The sequence below is a fragment of the Rhynchophorus ferrugineus genome, unplaced genomic scaffold (assembly GCF_030347505.1).
Source record: "Rhynchophorus ferrugineus isolate W39M unplaced genomic scaffold, kcgeb_rfMv2 rfM4, whole genome shotgun sequence".
Classification (NCBI taxonomy): domain Eukaryota; kingdom Metazoa; phylum Arthropoda; class Insecta; order Coleoptera; family Curculionidae; genus Rhynchophorus; species Rhynchophorus ferrugineus.
Window position 1 is genome coordinate 29,188,928 of NW_027472583.1, and position 21,015 is coordinate 29,209,942.

A 21,015-nucleotide genomic window follows, 5' to 3' on the forward strand; every position below is an offset into this window, starting at 1 on the left:
CAAAACAATATCTCGTGCCCCAGACTCCAACAAAATTGTTTATTATACTGTTAATAGGTCTTTGAGCTATGTCTTTTATTTTATTCAGCGATTATGCCACGTCGATAATATAACAAAATTTTTGTCAAGTGTTTAAAAAAAAGTAAATTTAAAACCCTTTAATTGTACATTCCATAATGATATTTCGGATAACATATTAAAAGTACTAACAAGGTGTGTTATATACTTTTGAGTAAAGCAGTTGAACAGAATATTAAGAGGGAAAAACTCAAAGTTTGCTTTCAGTATAAGAAAACAAAAAGACAGGACTCCCATAGATTCTATTAAATTGATGGCACTAAACAAATATGAAAAAGGAAAAAAACGAAACAGATAATATTGATTTGTAATGCACCAAGTTTCTTGCTTATGGTTATATATATATATATATATATATATATATATATATATATATATATATATATATATATATATTATAGATGTATTTATTTTTATATTATATTTATATTTTGTACATAAATTTACATTATATATTTATATTAATTGTTCTAGATTATATTTATATTTAATTTTTTTAAATATTATAGTTATATTTAATTGAATTTTATTTAATAAATTATATTTCAGAAAAAAAATGTTTTTATTTAAATTTCATTGGTCAATTAAACATGACGTCAAGGCTGTCACGTGCCAAACATTACTAATGAGCCAATCAAATGTCTTAACAGTAAAATATTTGTCTTACAGGTACCTATAATGTAGATTTAAATTGACCAATCAAATTACTTGAATGGCCCATTATGGCGCCCACTGGATCTTGGGCAAAGCAAAACTTTGCTCCAGTGTGCCCTATTGAGTTGCATCTCTATTACTCTATGACTATACCTTAAAAATAATGATGACACTATAAAAATTCTTTCAAAATTAATGTCTAATGATATTGCACTTTAATTCATAAAAAAAACAGCAACTTTCATCCATATTTTAAAACAGGCGAAGTAGATCAGGTAATCAGAAAAGCATTACAAATCCACAAACAACTTAGTTTTTTTTTTAATATTGCTCTGTTGAACTAATAAGGTGAGATTATTTTAAAATTAACTTATATATTGAGTGAATAACATCTCTCAGATCTAAGTCTCTAGATGGCACTATCGATACAAAATTAACTGAGTACTCAAGAGCCACCCAAAGCATAAAAAAGGGAGCTGGAATGAATATGTCTCTTGAAGGATACCATGTTAATGAGAAAATTTTAATAAAAAAAAATATTTATCTTAGACTCAGATGATGAGCTGCCTGCATTTACTTTAATTAGCTATATCTATTGGTGAGAATACGAACTATGTTAACAACATTTAAAAAACATAACCAAACTTTCGATGGTACTGATTCTTAACTTTGATGGTTTTGACATTTCTCTGTATAAAATAACGGTGTTCCATTTCTTACAGTATTATTAAAATACTCAGTGTAGATTATAGCTAATCATGGAGCTTCGAAACTGCATTTTCGACAACATTATTATTTTTGTTGTTTATTTGAAAGAAATTTGAAGCCAAAACGCATTAGAAACTTATGGTAATTTTGCTCCGAAATATCCCAAATGTCGATTTAAAAGTGTATTTTTTTGTCGATGTCGATGGCGAAAAAACAGCCTACAGAACAGAAAAGTTTGAAGATAATGAATTTCAAGACTAACTGGACAAAAACCGAATTCAACTTCTCAAAATGTGTCAGACGGTTTAGCAGTTAATGAATCAACTAATTCTACTAGTTTCATTACTACTTGTCCAGATTAATAAAGCATAACTTGGCTAGCAAACGGCTTCAAAATACTGAAACGATGATTGGATGTATTAAACCAATATTAAACCGTCATATTTCCAGAAAAATGTGAAGACAACCAGATTACAAGCACGTAATCGACAATTTTCGGCAAGCTTAACATAAGATTGATGCTCCAATGTCTCTCAAAATGCATTTTCTGCAAACGCTTCATGATTTTTTCCCACAAAACTTGGGCGACATGAGCAACGATCGAGGAGAGCGGCTACACCAAGATAGGGCGATAATCGAAAAGCGATACGGCGAAAGGATTTTGAAACGAAGGCATGATGAGCGATTACTGTTCGACCCTAATGCATGAAACAGATTCCAAGCAGTATAAGTATTTTCCGACATATGCTTTTGAATTCAATAAACGGCCATTAATGGTCAAAAATAGTAAAACAATTAATTCAATAGATATTTCAAAAACTTGAACCAATTTTCAAAAACCGGCTACTTATTTGTCTTCAGCCCCTCAATTTACCTTATAAACAGTTTTTGGTTGGTCAGGTTCAAAAACCATTTGTACTTGTATTATAAACAAAGCACACTTGAAATAAAAACAATATTGGAGCTCTAGTTTCTCTTAACCAAAGTGAAATGAACTTATCCGAGAGTAAACAGCGATGAATCGAATAAAAACATATTAACCTTTACCAGCTAATTGACCTATGTGTGTGTACACACTATACAAAACACTCACTAACCAGTTTAACGAATGAATTTGGTAATTGGAGATAAAACAAAGAGAAAAAAACACCGTTTCGTGGCGGGATTATCTCAGACGTTGCGCCACCAACTGAAAACTGATGGTTTCGTCAATTTCGCCAATTTCTTCACCGACTGATAAGAAAACCAACCGACCTTATAAAAGCAGTGAGAAATAGTGACAGTCATCCACTATCAGTGTCTTTGCGAGCAGATGCAGAGGAATTCGAAGATAAGGATAAATAGTTAACCAGAGATTTTGCCTAGTCATTCAAGAAGTGATGAAATATTAATTGAAGGCACACCACTCAGCAGTCACACGAAATGCGAGATATTGTAAGTAAAATCAATCAAAGAAATTACATCAACACCATTAAAATTACATTACAGCTGTGACCAAAATGGTCAATAGAATTTTAAAAATAAACCTTCTATTTTAATGATCTCTCCTTTCTATGGAAAAATAAATTACTTAATCTAGTTATTCTTTAATTATCAGATTATAAAAGACAAATAATTAGTTGTAATGACTGTAGCTCTGTATTGTATTATTTAAGCTTAAAATTTTTCTAATTTTAAATACCAATTACAATTATAATTCTGCTTAGATAAAATAAATGTGTTGGTATTACCACTTTCGACTATTAATATAGATAAAATGCAGCTTTTTAGTTAAGTCGTTTCTAATTTAATCAAGCCTAAAATTGTATTTGCCAGATATTTTTTAAAATAACCAGAAGGTATGTAAATGGCATTTTAACACTAATCAATTATGACTTATGTGTGAATTTATGAATAAAAATATCGTGGCAATTAAAGCAAAAAAGCAAATCCCAAGTATATATTTTTGATAAAATCAGTAATCTATTCTATATATACACAGAGTTATATATATATATATATATATATATATATATATAACTCTGTGTATATATATATCTCGTTCTTAAATTATTATTGAAAATAAGATAAGGAACAAGACATTAACCTCAGTATTTTTGGTGAGAATATATTAAATTTAGTAGTTCTTAAAAATACATTTGACCCTCACGAAGCATATCAGCTCCATACGGTCAAAACGGCAATGAACCATGTACTAATAGAAACACATTATAACGAATTGTGTAAAACATCAATAGCATGAAGATAGTTAAATATATGTTACATATTTGTAAACGATAAATTTCTTGTGACTTCACCATAAAGCGATAAAACTGCATTATGTCTTATTTTAGGTTAACGTATTCATTAATTTACAATTAGTACTGTGAAAAGCCTTATATATAGCCACATAACCTCAAATTGTAAGCTTTAACAAAATAAGTTGGCATTTATTTGACAAAAGAAATAGATTGTGATCTATAAACAATATTTGCAAAATTATCATTAATAGTTTATAATTAAAAGTTGTTAAATCATCATGACTCTTAATTGATATACCAAAAATAGTTTAATTCTTAACACTATGAACTAATAATTTATTTATAGATAAAAGTTTAAGTTTGATAAAAATATAATCAAAGATATTTGTTTTAAGTGTCTTTTATAAAAAACAAAATTGATAAGAACAAAAGAGGATAAAACGCACATTCCCTGGGACAATATTACTGGGACATTGAGAGAATCGGAAAAAATATAGTAAGAGTAATTCAAACTATCATCCAAAAACAAGTAAATGATACGTGAACTTTAGCGAAACAATATATAATCCTCCGGTTTTAATTGAGTAAAACCGATAATAATATAGAGGTTATCATAAAAAGAAAGGCCTAAATTCAATTACGAAAATGACGCCCGATTGTTTTGCTGGCTGATGACTGAGCGAATTTGTTTCTCAAAATCGGTTGGGTATTTTGCAAAACACTGATTAGTAGATCACAAATGAATTTTGTGAAACGAACGATATTTGTTATTAAAGAATAAAACCATAAATGATTATTAGATAAGCTGCTAATAGCGACAGTAATTTGCGTGAAACGTTTTATAAAACGTTCTTTATTATAGCTGAGGGTAAATTATTTTATAGAAATTATAAAATATAATAGAAAATTAGAAAACAAAATACTTATTAGGTTAAGGATAGTTGAGAAATATTGTACTATATGTACTATTAAGATTTATTATGAATTCAGATGCTTTCAGAAGCTCTAGTGCCTAAATCCACACTAATGAATTTAAAATTATTATGAAACAGGCATTAATCAAAATAAGCCTCTCTTTATTTATATACCAAATATCATTCAACGTCAACATGTTATCTACAACCAATATTAAATAGTTACTACAAATACCGTGTATGATAATCATTCCCTATATCATATTTTATCAGTACTTTATATTTTATTTTAACAAATACATCATGACTATAGGCAACATAATATACACTATGCCATTTCGAGATTTTATATGTCCATAAATAAATATTTTATACAAGTATATTATTAAGTGACAACAATTCCGGCGAGCACTCATGATTTTTTTGACAACTCCATTATTAATTAACCTGTACTAATATAGAAAAATAATTTTCAGGCCGCAGATTAATCAGCAACGATACCACGCCGGCGATTCGGCGCCATAAGCTAAATTGGTCACGTGACACGGTCGAATTATAAAAGCACCGACTACGGGTCGCTCGGCCTCTTTTCCCACAACGTAGAGGCGGTGGTAAAGAGTTTTGACAAGTTCCGACTATAAAAACTTGAAGTCGCGTGTTGTCCCAGTGATAAATATACATCAGAATCAAAAGAAAAATAACCTACAAAATGCCAGACACAGTGACGAACGGATATACTAATGGGCACATGCCGTATGACATGGAAAATGGCTCAACATTTCTATTCACGTCGGAATCTGTAGGAGAGGGCCATCCAGGTAGGAATTTTAACCATTCATTTGTTCGTTTAACATAGTTCTTAGCAATTAAAAACTAATACTCGTTGGATATGGACAGTAGTTTAATTTATGTAATTGCACTATCCGAGCTATAAATATTACTTCGAGAGATTTCGCAACATTGAGCTTGTTATCCGTTACCATGTCGCACGTGTTACTATCAAAAACCACGCTATATTTCATATTTAATCATCCACATGTGACAATGTTTTTATTTTTGTTGTCAAATGTCAATATGTGCATTATAATATCCCGATAACATAAAATATTTCAATTTCCCTTTTGTTTTTTCAGATAAAATGTGTGATCAAATCAGCGATGCTGTACTAGATGCTCACTTAGAACAAGATCCCGATGCCAAAGTTGCTTGTGGTAAGTGTACGTCTTGTAGTAAGCAATAGTGAATTAAAAGACACAAAACTCATGATATTAAACCGGATAAATTTCTATGATGTATATTTGCAATGGGAATATGTTTTTCACCAAGTAAAGTCAACCATAAATGCATATAAACTACGTTGTTAAATGTGCGGCGTTGCCAGATTTAAGACGCGCACTTTCAGGTTCATTGGTTTCAATCTTCTATCCCTACAAATTATACTTTTTTTTAACATTATGCATTGAAGCACATAGCCGCGACCTGGAAATAATTTCATAATTAATACAGATGCATTACGCAATTTTTGTCTTTTACAGAAACTGTAACAAAAACTGGGATGATTTTATTGTGTGGAGAAATCACCTCCAAAGCTAATGTTGATTATCAGAAAGTTGTCAGAGAAACTGTAAATCACATTGGATATGATGATTCATCAAAAGGTAAGATTTTCCAAATATTTGGATCTTGAGAAATGATAATATACCCAATATTTATGTGTTTAACGTGTTAACTCTTTATTAATGAAATAGATACTTCTTCAATGGCATATTTTTAAAGATCTGTACAAGATATCTATCAGTTTACAGCTCAGCTGTGTACAGAAACTAGGGTAACTATGTAAAAAATTAGGTACTTTGATATCACTGCTTATCACTGAAATAGAACAAGGATGTGTAATTGAAACTCTTAAGGTTGTTAGGGTCAAGTTGTTTATATTGAATTCATCTTTTAAAACATAAGTGAGAGTGAAATATTTTCATCATATTCTAATATCAGCTGAATGTGTCAAAATTAGTTTTTTTTTTGTCAAAATCAAGTTTTATCATTTGAAATTTTCTTATAGTTATTTTAAATTATTTTCCATTAAAAATACAAATCCAAAATGTTTCAGTTCCATATTTTAGTTTGGTGATGAAAAATCCACTTACAAACCTAAATATTTTGTAAATGAAAGTACCTAAGTAAATTATTCATGTAGAAACATGGATATTAATTTAATTATGTTGGTTGAGTTGGTTTGATCTAGTTACCTTTTTAGTTACTCTATTTTTATTACATAGGTTGATGAGCAATTCTCTCATAGCTTCAAACAACTACCCTCTATATCTCTGTAGTTTTTACCCTCTATACATAGTTTTTAGACTTAACAGTTAGTGTTACATGGTAAATATTATTAACTGTTTGAATTCCATGCTTTCCAAATTATGCATCTTCTAAATATGGTACCGATTTTTTCCATTATAAAAATTAGGCTTAGACTACCGCACTCTCAACCTTTTGGTAGCGTTAGAGGAACAGTCACCGAATATAGCACAAGGCGTACACGTAGATAGGGACGATACCGATGTTGGTGCCGGCGACCAGGTAGTTATCAAGACTCCTACTGTGACGCTGTGAGAAAACGGAGGTTTTTCGTGATCAGCGAGTCATTGTTTTCATCGCCTTACATCAAAAACCCTGTTTTCTGCTCGGCCGTCTTAGTTTTTTTTTTGAAAGATAGATAAATTGTATCGGAATCGTGTCAGAGGTGACCGTACTGGCTTAACTGTACGCTCTATAAGTGTGCGACAAAACGACGATGGGTCGATAATATTTTCAGAGCAGTTAACTATTTCCCTTTTTGTGCGTTGCTTTATTTGTTTGTATTGCTTGAGATGACTAATAAAAACCAACCATTTATTGCATGTACATGAAACATCTGAAATATAATACGTTGTGTTGGTATCTGGTAACCAGAAACATTAAAGACGTGTCCAGCTTGTAGCATAAACATGAAAATGCTTATTAGGCAATATTAGGTCTTTCTCTTATCACATTAAGTATCGTGTAATGGCATGTTGATTCACTCCCATTGATAATAAACATTTTACATTTTTTATTTAGCTAAAAATGTATGTTTTGCATTAATTAAAAATATGTGTATATGTGACCAATGATACTGTAATAATATTTTCATAAAATAATTATATTATATTGAGTTAGCTAGAATTTCCAGTTTTATAGTGACACAAGATATCATAATTTGGTATCATAGCGAACGAATCTTTTTGGTTACCGGAACGCCAATCCATTATTTTAGGGGGTAATAAACGAACGTTTCACGGGTTTTTTAACATTATTTATTTACCATTCTATCATTGGGTCGTGTCTATCGTAGGCTTCGATTACAAGACCTGCAGTGTCATGCTGGCTCTAGACGCTCAGTCTCCGAATATTGCGGCGGGGGTGCACGAACACCGAAACGAAGAAGAAATAGGTGCCGGCGATCAGGTTAGCCATGTTTCTTCTTTTTAGCCGAGACTAGCGGATTTGCGTACTTGTTCGTACTAAATTGGAAAGTAAATTTAAAATGATGATGATAGGAATTAATGCATCCGATCAACAGTCATTATTAACCAGAATATTACCCATTGGATAAATGCATTGCAAATGATTGCGGTGATGTTTATTATACAAAATTTTAAGAAATTATATACATTTTTAATGTTTCGACGTATTCTACGAAGTCATACAATATTGAACAGATAATCATTTGAGTCGAATATTGGTCAAAACATGTAAGTAGTACTTTCCAATTAGTTCGTAACATCTACAAACGATTTCATAACGAATAGACTGACTAATCCGCTATCATTTCGAATATCAATTGTTTTTCTTGTATTGTAATGGTATAACTATTCATTATGATTGGACCGTACAGTCTCAGGTGCATTTTATTCACCGTTACCATCAGAGCAGTTCAGAATAAAGGGGATAATGTTTTTTGCTAATGGTAAACATCATAAAAGCATATTAATAGTTTTTGAAACGTTTTCTTTTGTATCGGTAATGTACATGTAATCTTTTTGGTGGATCAAATTAATTTAGAACGAAACAAAAACCATAAAACCACGAATGCTTTTTGAATGAAGTTACCTAATCGCACTTAATCCTATACACCAGCGTTAATTAAAATAAGAACCAAACTAAAATGAATGTCTTTAATTGAAATTTGCTGCGGTGCTGATTTTATGGTATTTTATAATTCCGTATATGTTTGTAACAAAAAAAAAACAAATTTGGTAATATTATTAATTATATTAATTTTGCGTAGTCAACAAATGCAATCAAGATTGGTGAACTAAAATCTCCATAGCATTTATTTGCACAACCTAATAATTCAATCTTGTTTTACAAAGCACTTACAGACCGGAAAGATTTTAGATTGGTTCAAGATTTTATATAATGTATAAACAATCTCATTTCCTTTTTGGTTGGCATGTTTTAACACGTTAAGAAGAAACCTCAATGTCTCACGTAATACTTAACAATTATTACGATATCTGACTAAAACCCAACAATTTTTCAAGAATCCAATTGAGGTTTCTTTTAATGAGTTGGCTTTTCCGATTTTTTTTTTATCACGGAAACCATTCCGAAAACAGTATACTAAATTCTGACTGTATATTTCCGAATTATCTAGGGCCTGATGTTTGGCTATGCCACTGATGAAACAGAAGAATGCATGCCCCTTACTGTAGTCCTTGCACACAAGCTGAATGAAAAAATCGCAGAATTGAGAAGAGCTGGTGAATTCTGGTGGGCTAGGCCCGATTCAAAAACTCAAGTATGTTTGAGAAGTCATTTAAGCGTAAAACAAATGGAAAAATTAATTTATTTATCAGGTCACATGCGAATACATCTTCAGTCATGGAGCTTGCTTACCACAAAGAGTTCACACCATCGTAGTTTCGCTTCAGCACAGCGAGAAGATAGCATTGGACGATCTGAGGGAAGCTATCAGGACCAAAGTCATCAAAGAAGTCATTCCTGCTAAATATTTAGACGATCAGACTGTCATTCACATTAATCCTTGCGGTCTGTTCATTATCGGTGGGCCCCAGAGCGACGCCGGTTTAACCGGCAGAAAGATCATCGTCGACACTTATGGCGGATGGGGAGCTCACGGTGGAGGCGCTTTCTCTGGAAAAGATTTTACCAAAGTCGATAGGTACACCAATGAAGCAAGGTTTAGAAATTCTAGACTTTCAATATATGTTGTTCTAGGTCGGCCGCGTATGCTGCTCGTTGGGTAGCCAAGTCTTTGGTTAAGGCTGGCGTGTGCAGACGTTGCCTTGTACAAGTTTCCTACGCCATTGGTGTAGCAGAACCATTATCCATCTCAGTATTCGACTATGGTACTTCCAAATTGAACCAAAAGCAATTGCTGGAAATCGTACACAACAACTTTGATCTAAGACCTGGAAAAATTGTCAAGTAAGTGTTATAATTATCAGGGACGTCATCAATGGACACTTTTTATGAACGCCATTTTGAAAATGCCAAACATGATATTCTTATTTTCAGAGAACTGAACCTACGTAAACCAATATATCAAAAAACAAGCACCTATGGTCACTTTGGGAGAGCTGGCTTCACCTGGGAAACACCAAAACCTTTGAAGCTTGGCGGTTTGCAGAACCTACTATAATCAATCCAAACAAGTATCTGCCCCCATTATTATTTTAAAAGCTTTTTCTTAACAATTATGAAAAGTAGGCAATAGGTGTTAGTAGGTATAAGCATCATATATACTAATCTTAGAAATGTAATATTTTCACTGTGATGGTCCAAGAAAATAAGGCAAAATTAAGTTGAAAACAACTTAGGAAAGTATTCGAAATTGTTGGTAGATACCAACATCTACAAAACTGAAACAAAAAAAAATTAAAAACCCGAAAACTCCACTTTTTTTCCTGGCTGAACCACAGCTATGTTGGTGGGAATTTTTCGCGCCAATCATGTTTCGAGTTCCCGTGACCGAACGAGACTTTGGCTAGCATTGTACATCGTTGCCATGTTATACAATTTTTTCCGGTCGACATTATCGTCCGCCTAACAAAAAAATCCACCGTAGCATAGTTGTAATCAACCGATCCAATACCGTTTTTGTTTAGTTAGAATTCCCCCTGTATCCATCCTTTTTTTATATTTTCGTTTTAAATCCATGTAAGATAACAAAAACGGCCTGGTTTATCGGTACGATTATGTTGTGCAGATGACCGAAAACGGGAAAAGAGCGTGTCGTTCGCACACCGGGTTTTGCCGGAAAAAGACGAGTTTTCAAGAGTAGTCCGACAATTTGCCGCAATCACTTCCCGTACTGGCTCCTCGTCACCGTCATCTCGAGCGGCATGACACGTTAAAGGTATTTATTTGATATTGGACGTAATATCGCTCGAAATTTAGTTTTGGGTAGCCGGTATGGGAGTTGGTCGCATTCCTCCTTATTTCTAAATTTAATTTTGTATATTTAGGTAATTATTATTTATTAGATTACTATTGTAGGGCATTTAATATAGCTGCCATAATTGTTAAAAAATGACAAAAGGATACCATATTAAAATAGTATATTGAATTTTTATGCGCCCAATAAATTGAAGTATTTAATTAACATTGACCCCCAACTCGAGAAGAAACATATATTGACTAAATTTCGCTAGAACGAGATTTAATAGTGTGGGAACTTTTTTATATCATTCTTTTTTTTAAGATAAAATGACATAAATTCTGCCCTTAATAAATAAAATTGTGTACTAAATTGCATTTTTATTTCAATAACATAAACTGTGTACTCTATCTAAGTAAAGTATATTGAATAGGTGGTATTATAAAGTGCTTGGTGTTTAAAATACAGTTGTAAAATTATTTATATCTTTGATGTTAGATCTTCCGAATTGCATTGTTTTACCCAAGTTTCAATGATCCAGGGCTGAGAAACTGAGTTGATGCTATCCGTCTTTGGTGGTCATGTACCCTGAACTGGAAGATTCCAGCAAAATTTAGTAGTTCACAAAATCTTTGATGGTCTTACATACTACGCGGCGATTTTTCTACTAGGAATCCAAGGACTATGGATATTTCCTAACTCCAAAGTAGCTCGTGGTCAAGTAACTTTAAACTTCAATCCACCTTTCATAACCTTATAGCCTTAATTGAAAAGCCCATGTCTGTGTCTTCTACACTGTGTTAAGGGACGCTTCGAATAATTGTAGAACGATTGCCTGTCTTATTTTCTTGAAAAGTAAGATGGTTCTTGTTAGAAGTTAGTAAGAACAACCTTTGATCACTCCGGAATGTCATCAACTGCGCGAGTTATGAAACGTGCAAGGTTTAAAACAAGAACGTTTAATTGAAAGAAATGGTGACTTGTTAAATCGACGGTATAGAAAATAAGTGTAAACAATGTAAAACTACTTATTTCCATTACCAATTTATTTATAAAACATGTGAATATGAGCCAGAAATGTATTGAAAATCTTAAATCTACAACTTGTTCATTTGATTACATGTGATTATTTCTCATTAAGTGTAGATTAATAAACTCAACAAACCATTCTTCATCATAAGATCAAAAATAACTAAGATTCTTACAAGAATACTTCGACTCTCATGACTTCCATTATCCAAAGTGATGTATAACTATTATATTGAGCAAAAACTACTTATCAACGATTTCGTAAAACACTGATATCTACGATTCTTGAAATAAGGTACAGTTATTAGAAGTGAAGCCGAAAGTTGAATTATTAAATTAAGTAACTACGCAAAAACTAAAAAGCATACATTCATATCTTAAAAGTATGATTGTTCTAGGAAATCCCAAAAAACTTAAGTCAATCAGATCAAAGATACGAAGAATCGACCTCACCGAGTCTAAAACAGCAATTATAGACAATAAGGACCTAGCCAATATATCTACAACTGCTTTTAAACTTAATAATACTGGTAGATAATAGGTATAAAACAATACACTGCAAAGGATTGTATCAAAAATAAAAAACATTAAATTAATAAAATTATTTTGCTATAATTGCAATATAAAAATATATTCGTAATATTTATCCTTTAAAACAACATTCAGCACCTAATACTGAATAGGTTATTATAGTAAGTAAAATATGAAATTCATTTTCTCCTTACATGTAAATATACATATATATAGTCAGTTTAATGCAATAACAACTGCAAATATGTGATACCTTAATATATACGGCTTTCTGCAGTTAAAATACATTCAATTTAGAAGACCATTTAAAGTTGGATCTAATATTGACATTGCTGCTCCCACCAGCATTATGGAACCAGTAATTAACACATCATACTCTTTATTTCCAGTGTTTTCGAAATGATTCAGTGCTTTCAGAAATGAAGGAAAAACCAACGACTCACAGTGGGGATTCAATGCATTCCATACTTCCCTGTGCACCTTGCATTGTTCCAACTGCAAATCAACCAATTGAATAGTGTCCAGCAACTCTAAAAAATATAATATACATAATTATTGATTTAAAAAAATTAAAGGTTTTACCTGCACTATCATCACCGACGTTAGGTATAAAAATGGTCAGTTCAAACCCTATCGTTTTAAGGATACTAAGAAAATTTTCCGAATCCCTCTGACCAGTTAAATTGAAGATTAGAACTCGTAACCGTGAGTTATCAAACGATTTAGACAAAAACCAGTCGCGGCATATTTTTAAACTACTCTGTGTATGGGCGCCATCTAAATAAAACACACAGTTTTTCCTGCGAAATATTTCATAACGACCTGGCCATTTGTGCTCCATAATCGCTTTTTTTGCTAACTCCTGATCAAAGCATTTTGTGTTGGGTGCATTATTACCATTTTCATGATCTCCATAAAATCATTATAAGTAGAAAATAAAATTATTTATTTTTAATTACTTACCAATATCGATAAACGCTTTTGCTAATGACAAAGCCAAACCAGCATTTATTGTCTGTATGTTTTGAGGCCAATTACTGTTTATTGAACTTGAACAAAATCCATTATGTATGACATCTAAGGAACACTAAAAAATAAGCTTAAAACAGGAACTATAAGATTTAAAATAAATGTACATGTTTTTCAACGCTTCTTTCTTGTAAAATTTTCATAGCCTCCTTTGGTTGTTGAACTGTGAAAGCTTTAGCATTGGTTTTCATGATGCCACCTTTATTCCATGCAATTGAATCCAAAGTATGTCCTAACAAAGAAGTATGATCCAAGTCTAACGGTGTTATACCCACAACATATGGATTTCTAGATTTCATGTTTTCTATAATCAATATAATAACAAATATTTTATTTTTTGTACAAATTACCTTATAATATTGGTGTTATCATATTCACCACCAATGCCCACTTCTATTACAGCAACATCGACCTTTTCCTTAATAAAAACCTCAAAAGCCATTAGGGTAAGAAAACAAAAGTAAAACGGCATATCATAATCATATTTCTAAAATATACTTGATGCATGAAATATACAAATCTTTTGAGGATTTATTATACTTTTGTTGCATCTAATATATTATACACCTTCCAAAAATAATCAGAAAACATATCTCGTGCTATAGGTAAACCATTAATTCGGATACGTTCTCTCACCTCCAATAGATGAGGCGACGAATAAAAACCTGTCTTGTATCCATGACTTCTTAAAATGCTTTCTGTATATGAACATGTAGAGCCTTTGCCTTTAGTTCCGGACACATGTATTACTTTCAATTTATCAAGCTCTCTGGGATCTATGTTTAGTCTATAGGGACCAATAATTAGAAATAGATATGTATCTTAATTAGAATTGAACCTTTTCAGATAACCACTCATTTCCACGATATTATGGGCCTGATCACGGGTAGAACTTTTCTTGATAATTTCAGCATTACTTATCAGATTATTTAATGCTACAACTGCATCCTAGAATAAATAATTTATATGATGTTATTTTTACCTTAATACTTTAATTTCTTACTTTATATTTTGTTGACATCATTCTTATATAGGGGCGTGTATAAGCAATGTTTCTTTGTTGGATGTTCGTACAAAATAATAACCATGACATAACCTACTTTATTATTAAACTGGCTAAAAATGTTATTATATTTTATCGCAATTCAATATAATTCTAAGAATATTTCACTCTAACACTATTGCAATGATAACCCTTAAGTTCATAAAATAAAAGAAGTGATTTAAAATCCATCCGTAAATATTATATAAAATTAACAATAGCTCTAGTAAAACAGAGGCTTATGTGTATTGTAATTTTTTTACTTAAACATTTTTAAATACCGGCAAAATTATTTTGTATTTTCTACGTCACAACAGTAAACTAAAAGGATAGTAATGTTGCCAAATTTTGCAATTAAAAAAAAATAAAATGAGTGATTAAAATTTAATGTAAATAATGTAGTTACCTGCATAGAATTACATATAACACTTAGGTAGAGTTTAAAAAATCGAATAAAATCTACATCAAACACTGTCTGTCATAATTCTATTTTTAGTGTGCACAGAATTTATAGTAATCTTATCAAGTTTCGTCATCTATTAAACTAATTAAATAAGATTATAATAACCGAATTAAGATATATAGAAATCAATGGGTCAAATAGTATGATTATAACAGACGAGAAGAATAACGTTCTAGTATTCAGTGCTAAATAATTTATTTTTTATTGGTAACTATATAAATAATTTAAAATACATTAACACAAAACTATTAACAGCATATATATTTATTAAGTATTGCAGGTATTATTACATTTATATACTTAAATTAGTTTCTGTATTAGATAGAATCCCTTCCAAACTAGGATCCAAAACTTTCATAACAGCTCCAACAAGATGTATGGAACCGGTTACCAATACGTCATATTTTAGATGTTGAAACTCTTCCAAATGGATCAAAGCTTTGAGGAACGACGGAAAAATTCGTATCTCAGCTAAGGTGTTAAAATTGTACCATATTTTCATGTGACTCTGGCAACGATCTAACTGCGTTTGAACATCTTGAATGGTATCAAAGAGTTCTAGAAATACAAAGTCATCGACACGCATTTTCAAAATAATATATTTTCATTTGTACCTTTACTATCATCTGTAATATTTGGCATGAATATCACTAAATTAAATTCACATTTCAGCAAAAGACCCAGCAAATGTGCTGAATCTCTGACACCAATAGCATTAAATATTAACGCTCGTTTCCGTTCTTTTTTGACTGATCTTGATAGAAACCATTCACTAGTGATTTTTAAGCTATTTTGAGTATGTGCCCCGTCCAAATAAAAAATGCAATTATTCCTATAATATATTTCATATCGCCCAGGCCACTTAGTCATCCTAATAGCCTCTTTTGCCAAATCAAGGTTAAATGTTTTAATATATGGTGTAGTATTATCAGTTCCATTGTCTGAAGTCATAACTACGAATTAAAGCAAAAAACAAATGTCAAAAGCATACCAATATTGATAAAAGCTTCTGCAACAGACAAAGCTAAACCTCCATTTTCTGCTATGATTTGTGAAGGTGGTTTACTGGTTCTAATGTCTTGAAATTTTAAACCATTGACTTGCAATAGAGGACACTACAAATTACATTTATAATTTAAAATTCTTTTCTTAAACAATTTTCTAACTTGACGTTCTATACTTCTTTCTTTTAAAACCTCCATAGCTTCTTGTGGTTGATTTACTGTGAAAGCTTTTGCCCCAGGTTTCATTATTCCCGCCTTATTCCATGCAATTGATTCCAACGTGTTGCCTAATACTCCAGTGTGGTCTAAATCCAATGGTGTAAAGGCAACAACAAAAGGATATCTATAAAATTTATATTATTACATTAAAATTAATTAATCTAATCATTACACATAAATTAATTTTAGCAACTCACCTTATTATATTTGTACAGTCGTACTCTCCCCCAATGCCCACCTCCAAAATAGTAACATCAACCTTTTCTTTGATAAAAACATGAAAAGCCATTAATGTAAGAAAACAAAAATATGGTGGCAAATCATACTGATTTGTCTAAAATAAACACTTAATACTTTTAGGTCAGTCATAGCGAATATTCAACTTTTTTCGTACTTTTGTCTGTTCTAGAGTGCTATAGACATTCCAAAAATGTTTGCAAAAAAGATCACGAGATATTGGATTGCCATTGAGCCTTATACGCTCCCTAACTTCTAGCAAATGTGGTGAGGTGTATAGTCCTGTTTTATAACCATGTGTTCTTAAAATATTTTCAATGTATGAACAAGTACTTCCCTTGCCTTTTGTGCCAGTTACATGAATTATTTTCAAACTGTCTAACTCCTGCATATCTATGTCTAACCTTATAAAAAATAAGTTATAAAATTAAAATTTAATTAAAATATGCTACTACCTGTTTAAGCATCTCATCATTTCTAGTCTATTATTAGTTGGATGAGGTTTATAATATTTGGAAGCTTTAACATGTTCTGAGTTACTTATTAAGTTATTCAGTGTTGAAATCGATTCCTACAATGAAAAAAATTGAACATTGTAATTGAAACCATATAACTTACCAAATAAGTTTTAGACATCGTTTTCACACAATATCGAAAACTTATCTTGTATTTTACTATTTTTAACTAGTGTTGTTTGATTATGAGTTATATAAAGTGCTTTTCGTATCATCTGAATTTAGTCGAAAGTTTAATTTGTAATTGGCTTTGCTTTTTTTACCTGACCTTGTGCATAAATCTGGGGACTTTGTGATAATTGCCTATACAGCAGATAGTTTTGTTTTGTTTATATTTTAAAAAATAATACATAAAATATGGTTTTTAGACAGTATTTTTAGTAAAATGCTTTAGCATATATAAATATTTAGTATAGTTACTAAAAAAGAAATTATTCTTCATCTAGTTAATATGGACTAATCTGCATTTCAATAAAACACAATAACGATATACTAGTGATGACGACGATGGTCAAAATTAGACCACAATATATTAAGTGAATTAATGTTTCTCTTAAAGACTAAGGTGAATTAGTTCAAAATACGTTATTAAAACTTGTTTTGACAATATTTTCAATATAATATCAGCATATATACGATATATAATATTAACTATAGTAATGAAGTTTGTGAATTAAAACACACTAAAATAACGAAAAAATAGACACACTCTTCACAGTTTAGAAAGTTATATTAAAGGAAGGTTAACTATTAAATCATCTATAATATATAGCTTGATAGATGAAAAATTAACCAAGGTTAAAAGAGAATATATGCATTAATTTCTTTTTTAAAAGAGTAATAGTTGTTAAAAGAGTAATAGTAGTTTAACTACACACATAGATATATTATATAATTAATATATTGTCGGTGACTTCGAGTAAGAACCAGTTCCCCATTAGGTTGTGTTGTTTGCACTCGATACACTAGATATTACTGTTGTTACTTATTAATTAAAACAATAGGTATATTTACATATAATTTTAACACTACTATAGATCCTATAACCAAAAACAATAACTATAAAAAACAAATCTCAAATATTTTAAACTTTAACTATTAAAAATTTCTGTATAAATGAATGTTTTTTTTTTTTATAAAAATACAGACTACCTTAATGCTTGGAATATCTATCATATATGTACAGAGAAGCGCGAGTTTACTTTTTATTCAATTAAAGTATTTATAACTTACATAAGTTATGATTTTTTTAAAGATGAAATGACATTTACTCTAAACAATTTTACTTAACTAAATAAATAGCAACTTCATAGATCTTTGGAAACCATAATCTAAAGACAAATATATGAACATTTGTTACCATGTATAAAAAAATACAGCCATTTCAGAGTAATGGAATTATCAAAAGTGCTTTTTTTCCTATAATTTCTTCTGATAATCAAGTATTGAGAAGTTTAAAATACTACACCACTGAACATTACAAGTATCACTTCAATTTGTCATATCGTGTTCTAAGTGTATGTAAATTATGTAGTTAGTTACATTTTCTCTACACATTTTGATTACTTCATTTTGTGTATTCATATGTTCTTTATCTTTTAGTCTATGTTTCTCACCTAAAATATACATTGAAAAACAATTAATATAACAAATTTATTTGATAAAGAGCAATTTCCTTACATAAATTTTTAAACCAAATTGCATTGGTCTTTACTTATTTATTGGACTCTTTGGAAACCTGAAATGGAATAGAAATTAATAACAAGAAAATTTACAGAAAGATCTTAAAAGTTTTACAATTACCTCTAGCATAATAATATCAATCCTCCCGAGTCTCCAGAACCATATCATTTCTTATCTTCTTATGCAAGAATAATTTTTCTCACCTTTTGTGTTCACCTAAAATGAATAGAATTCTTATAATTTATAGTTCATATTATGAATAAGAAAAAATTGTTTGCGACAATATAAAAATGTTGACAATGACAAACAAAAAGGACAACCGATTCTTATTATTGTTAATTTTGTTAATCTACATATGGTCTATATTATGTCGAATGTCGTGTTTTTTTATAACTAAATATACCGTCCGAAAAATATTAAAATGTCACTCCTTTAATAGTTCCGACAATACTGGAATGATCAAATATAATACAAAATCTTAACATTGCTTAAAATTAAACAAAATCGCTTAATAGCGTTTTAAATCACTACGATTTAACGTTATTTCAAATCACAAAATAGACCATAGAATACAGAGACTTTTCGGTATTCTATGAAATAGGCTATATATTTTCTATGATAGGCAGACTTCAAAGTTTCGTGCTTCAAATACAAAATAATTTCAAAACGTAGGGATTTTTTTGCGATTGGGAAATTGCTCTGCCAGCACTTTGTGGCACAGTGTTGTCAGATTTAGCGTAAAATCATAATCATAAATATGCATGTCCTTATCATAGAGAAATTACTCTATGGTCTTTATACGGTAGTTTTACGAACACAGAATCGTCGAATAATTTACTACTTTAATAAAAATAGGGCGTAAAATATTTGTTCATATATTTATAGTACCGATACATGATGATGCATCTGATGCATATTACATCGTTTAATTGGGATGTACTTATTTAATATCAACATTATCACTTTTAATTCGTTGAAGCCCAAATTCACGATTGGGATATAATGTTTGTAGATATAGATGAATTTTTAAATGTGTTTAATGGTCTTCGATAGCAGTCGTCGAAAAATACAATTAAAATACAAGACGGCATTTCAATTATTATCTATTCCAATCCTCTTCTTATTTGCTCGTATGGAGCTGTTTCTTTCACTTTTCAGACATTCCTTTGGAAACTAGAAACTTCTAAATTGACAGATTAAAACTTAGTACTCTGTACAAATGAGGGTTCTAAAGAATGGCATTGTTAAGGTTTCTACTACCGTATTTAAAACAATATCTTAAATGCCAGTAAAGTATTAATATATTCTACCTACTTACTCATTTGATTGCTTGTTTCGAGATTTTTAACCCCTACCCTTAAACGTTGAGTACCTGATGAGAATGGATGAGCAGTTTCTGATAGCGGCGCGATGTCTAGCTCTATAAAGAGACCGTGTCTAGTTAGTCTATGAGATCAGTAGTTGGATGGAAATATTATCAAAAACTATATAAAAAGCCTTTCACAAAAACGTAACATTTACTTTTCTAATGCAACCGCAAAATATTATCTAATTAGTAGATATACATTTTGCGCACGCAATATACCCATTATTAAACTTTAAATATATTTAGTTCAGTCCGCATCACGGTACAACGTTGCCAATTAATGCAAATTTTATAAGCGCTTCGGTGTGTAATCTATAGATAATGAAAACTAGGAGAAGTTTTGAGAAAATATGCCACACAATAGAGGATCCAGGATTTTGATTTGGAGGAGACTTGATTTGAATAACAGAATTTTGGTTTGGGTATTTATCCCGTAAGGTTATGTTTAAGTAAACACAAAAAAAACTTTGCCTCGCCAAGATTCCGATGCTTTTGGGAGGTTGCCTATAACACCTTCCGCCTTTTAGATCCGCTATTGGTGTTCCCTTTCAACCTCTTTAGAATATTTTATTAATTTAAGAAATATTATTAGAAGTATTTAGAAAATTTTAGGCCAACATTTTTTTCATATAGAAGTAGATAGACAATAATCTGTTGCGCGTGTGAGTGATGAGTTACTGTATAGGTTACTGTTTTGCAGCTGAAGACAAGAATACAGCTTTTAATATTTTTTCATCTGACATGTTTCTTCATAATTATGATAATTGTAAGAGTAGATTGTTCTACGGGAAAAAATGTGATAACAAAAAGTGTCACCAGATCTTGGACCAAGTCGCAAATTGTTTTTTACAATTAAATTGAACAATTTTGAATAAA

At 30.8% G+C, this 21,015-nt stretch overlaps 3 protein-coding genes across 13 annotated transcripts; 1 reads left to right on the plus strand and 2 right to left on the minus strand.

Annotated features, from left to right (window-relative positions):
- Positions 1-2,596: 2,596 nt before the first annotated feature.
- On the plus strand, positions 2,597-11,393 carry Sam-S (S-adenosylmethionine Synthetase). Of its 2 annotated transcripts, none has more exons than XM_076402657.1 (9): positions 2,597-2,874; positions 5,071-5,412; positions 5,728-5,805; positions 6,130-6,252; positions 7,065-7,177; positions 9,276-9,419; positions 9,478-9,803; positions 9,860-10,069; positions 10,160-11,393. In XM_076402657.1, the coding sequence occupies exons 2-9, from the start codon at positions 5,304-5,306 to the stop codon at positions 10,281-10,283; spliced, it is 1,227 nt and encodes a 408-aa protein (XP_076258772.1). In that variant the 5' UTR covers positions 2,597-2,874; positions 5,071-5,303; the 3' UTR covers positions 10,284-11,393. The 2 variants fall into 2 exon arrangements, with proteins under 2 accessions (XP_076258772.1, XP_076258771.1); XM_076402656.1 differs by lacking the exon at positions 7,065-7,177 and adding an exon at positions 7,971-8,083 and having other exon boundaries at positions 2,716-2,874.
- A 1,249-nt stretch (positions 11,394-12,642) lies between these two features.
- Positions 12,643-15,184, minus strand: LOC143195469 (folylpolyglutamate synthase, mitochondrial). 3 transcript variants are annotated; one of them, XM_076402650.1, is made up of 9 exons: positions 15,059-15,184; positions 14,614-14,726; positions 14,449-14,558; positions 14,151-14,397; positions 13,961-14,097; positions 13,718-13,898; positions 13,545-13,668; positions 13,164-13,490; positions 12,643-13,111 (listed from the first exon to the last, which is right to left on the minus strand). In XM_076402650.1, the coding sequence occupies exons 2-9, from the start codon at positions 14,701-14,703 to the stop codon at positions 12,870-12,872; spliced, it is 1,458 nt and encodes a 485-aa protein (XP_076258765.1). In that variant the 5' UTR covers positions 14,704-14,726; positions 15,059-15,184; the 3' UTR covers positions 12,643-12,869. The 3 variants fall into 3 exon arrangements, with proteins under 3 accessions (XP_076258765.1, XP_076258767.1, XP_076258766.1); XM_076402652.1 differs by having other exon boundaries at positions 13,961-14,028; positions 14,247-14,397; positions 15,059-15,145; XM_076402651.1 differs by lacking the exon at positions 15,059-15,184 and adding an exon at positions 14,788-14,916.
- Positions 15,185-15,293: 109 nt separating this feature from the next.
- Positions 15,294-20,359, minus strand: LOC143195468 (folylpolyglutamate synthase, mitochondrial). 8 transcript variants are annotated; one of them, XM_076402646.1, is made up of 11 exons: positions 20,092-20,359; positions 18,894-18,989; positions 18,771-18,828; positions 18,451-18,706; positions 17,031-17,146; positions 16,733-16,979; positions 16,536-16,672; positions 16,282-16,462; positions 16,107-16,230; positions 15,730-16,056; positions 15,294-15,673 (listed from the first exon to the last, which is right to left on the minus strand). In XM_076402646.1, exons 4-11 carry the CDS (start codon positions 18,451-18,453, stop codon positions 15,408-15,410), a joined length of 1,401 nt encoding a protein of 466 aa, XP_076258761.1. In that variant the 5' UTR covers positions 18,454-18,706; positions 18,771-18,828; positions 18,894-18,989; positions 20,092-20,359; the 3' UTR covers positions 15,294-15,407. The 8 variants fall into 8 exon arrangements, with proteins under 8 accessions (XP_076258761.1, XP_076258758.1, XP_076258763.1 ...); XM_076402643.1 differs by having other exon boundaries at positions 18,633-18,706; positions 20,092-20,219; XM_076402648.1 differs by having other exon boundaries at positions 16,733-16,974; positions 18,633-18,706; positions 20,092-20,218.
- Positions 20,360-21,015: the final 656 nt, after the last annotated feature.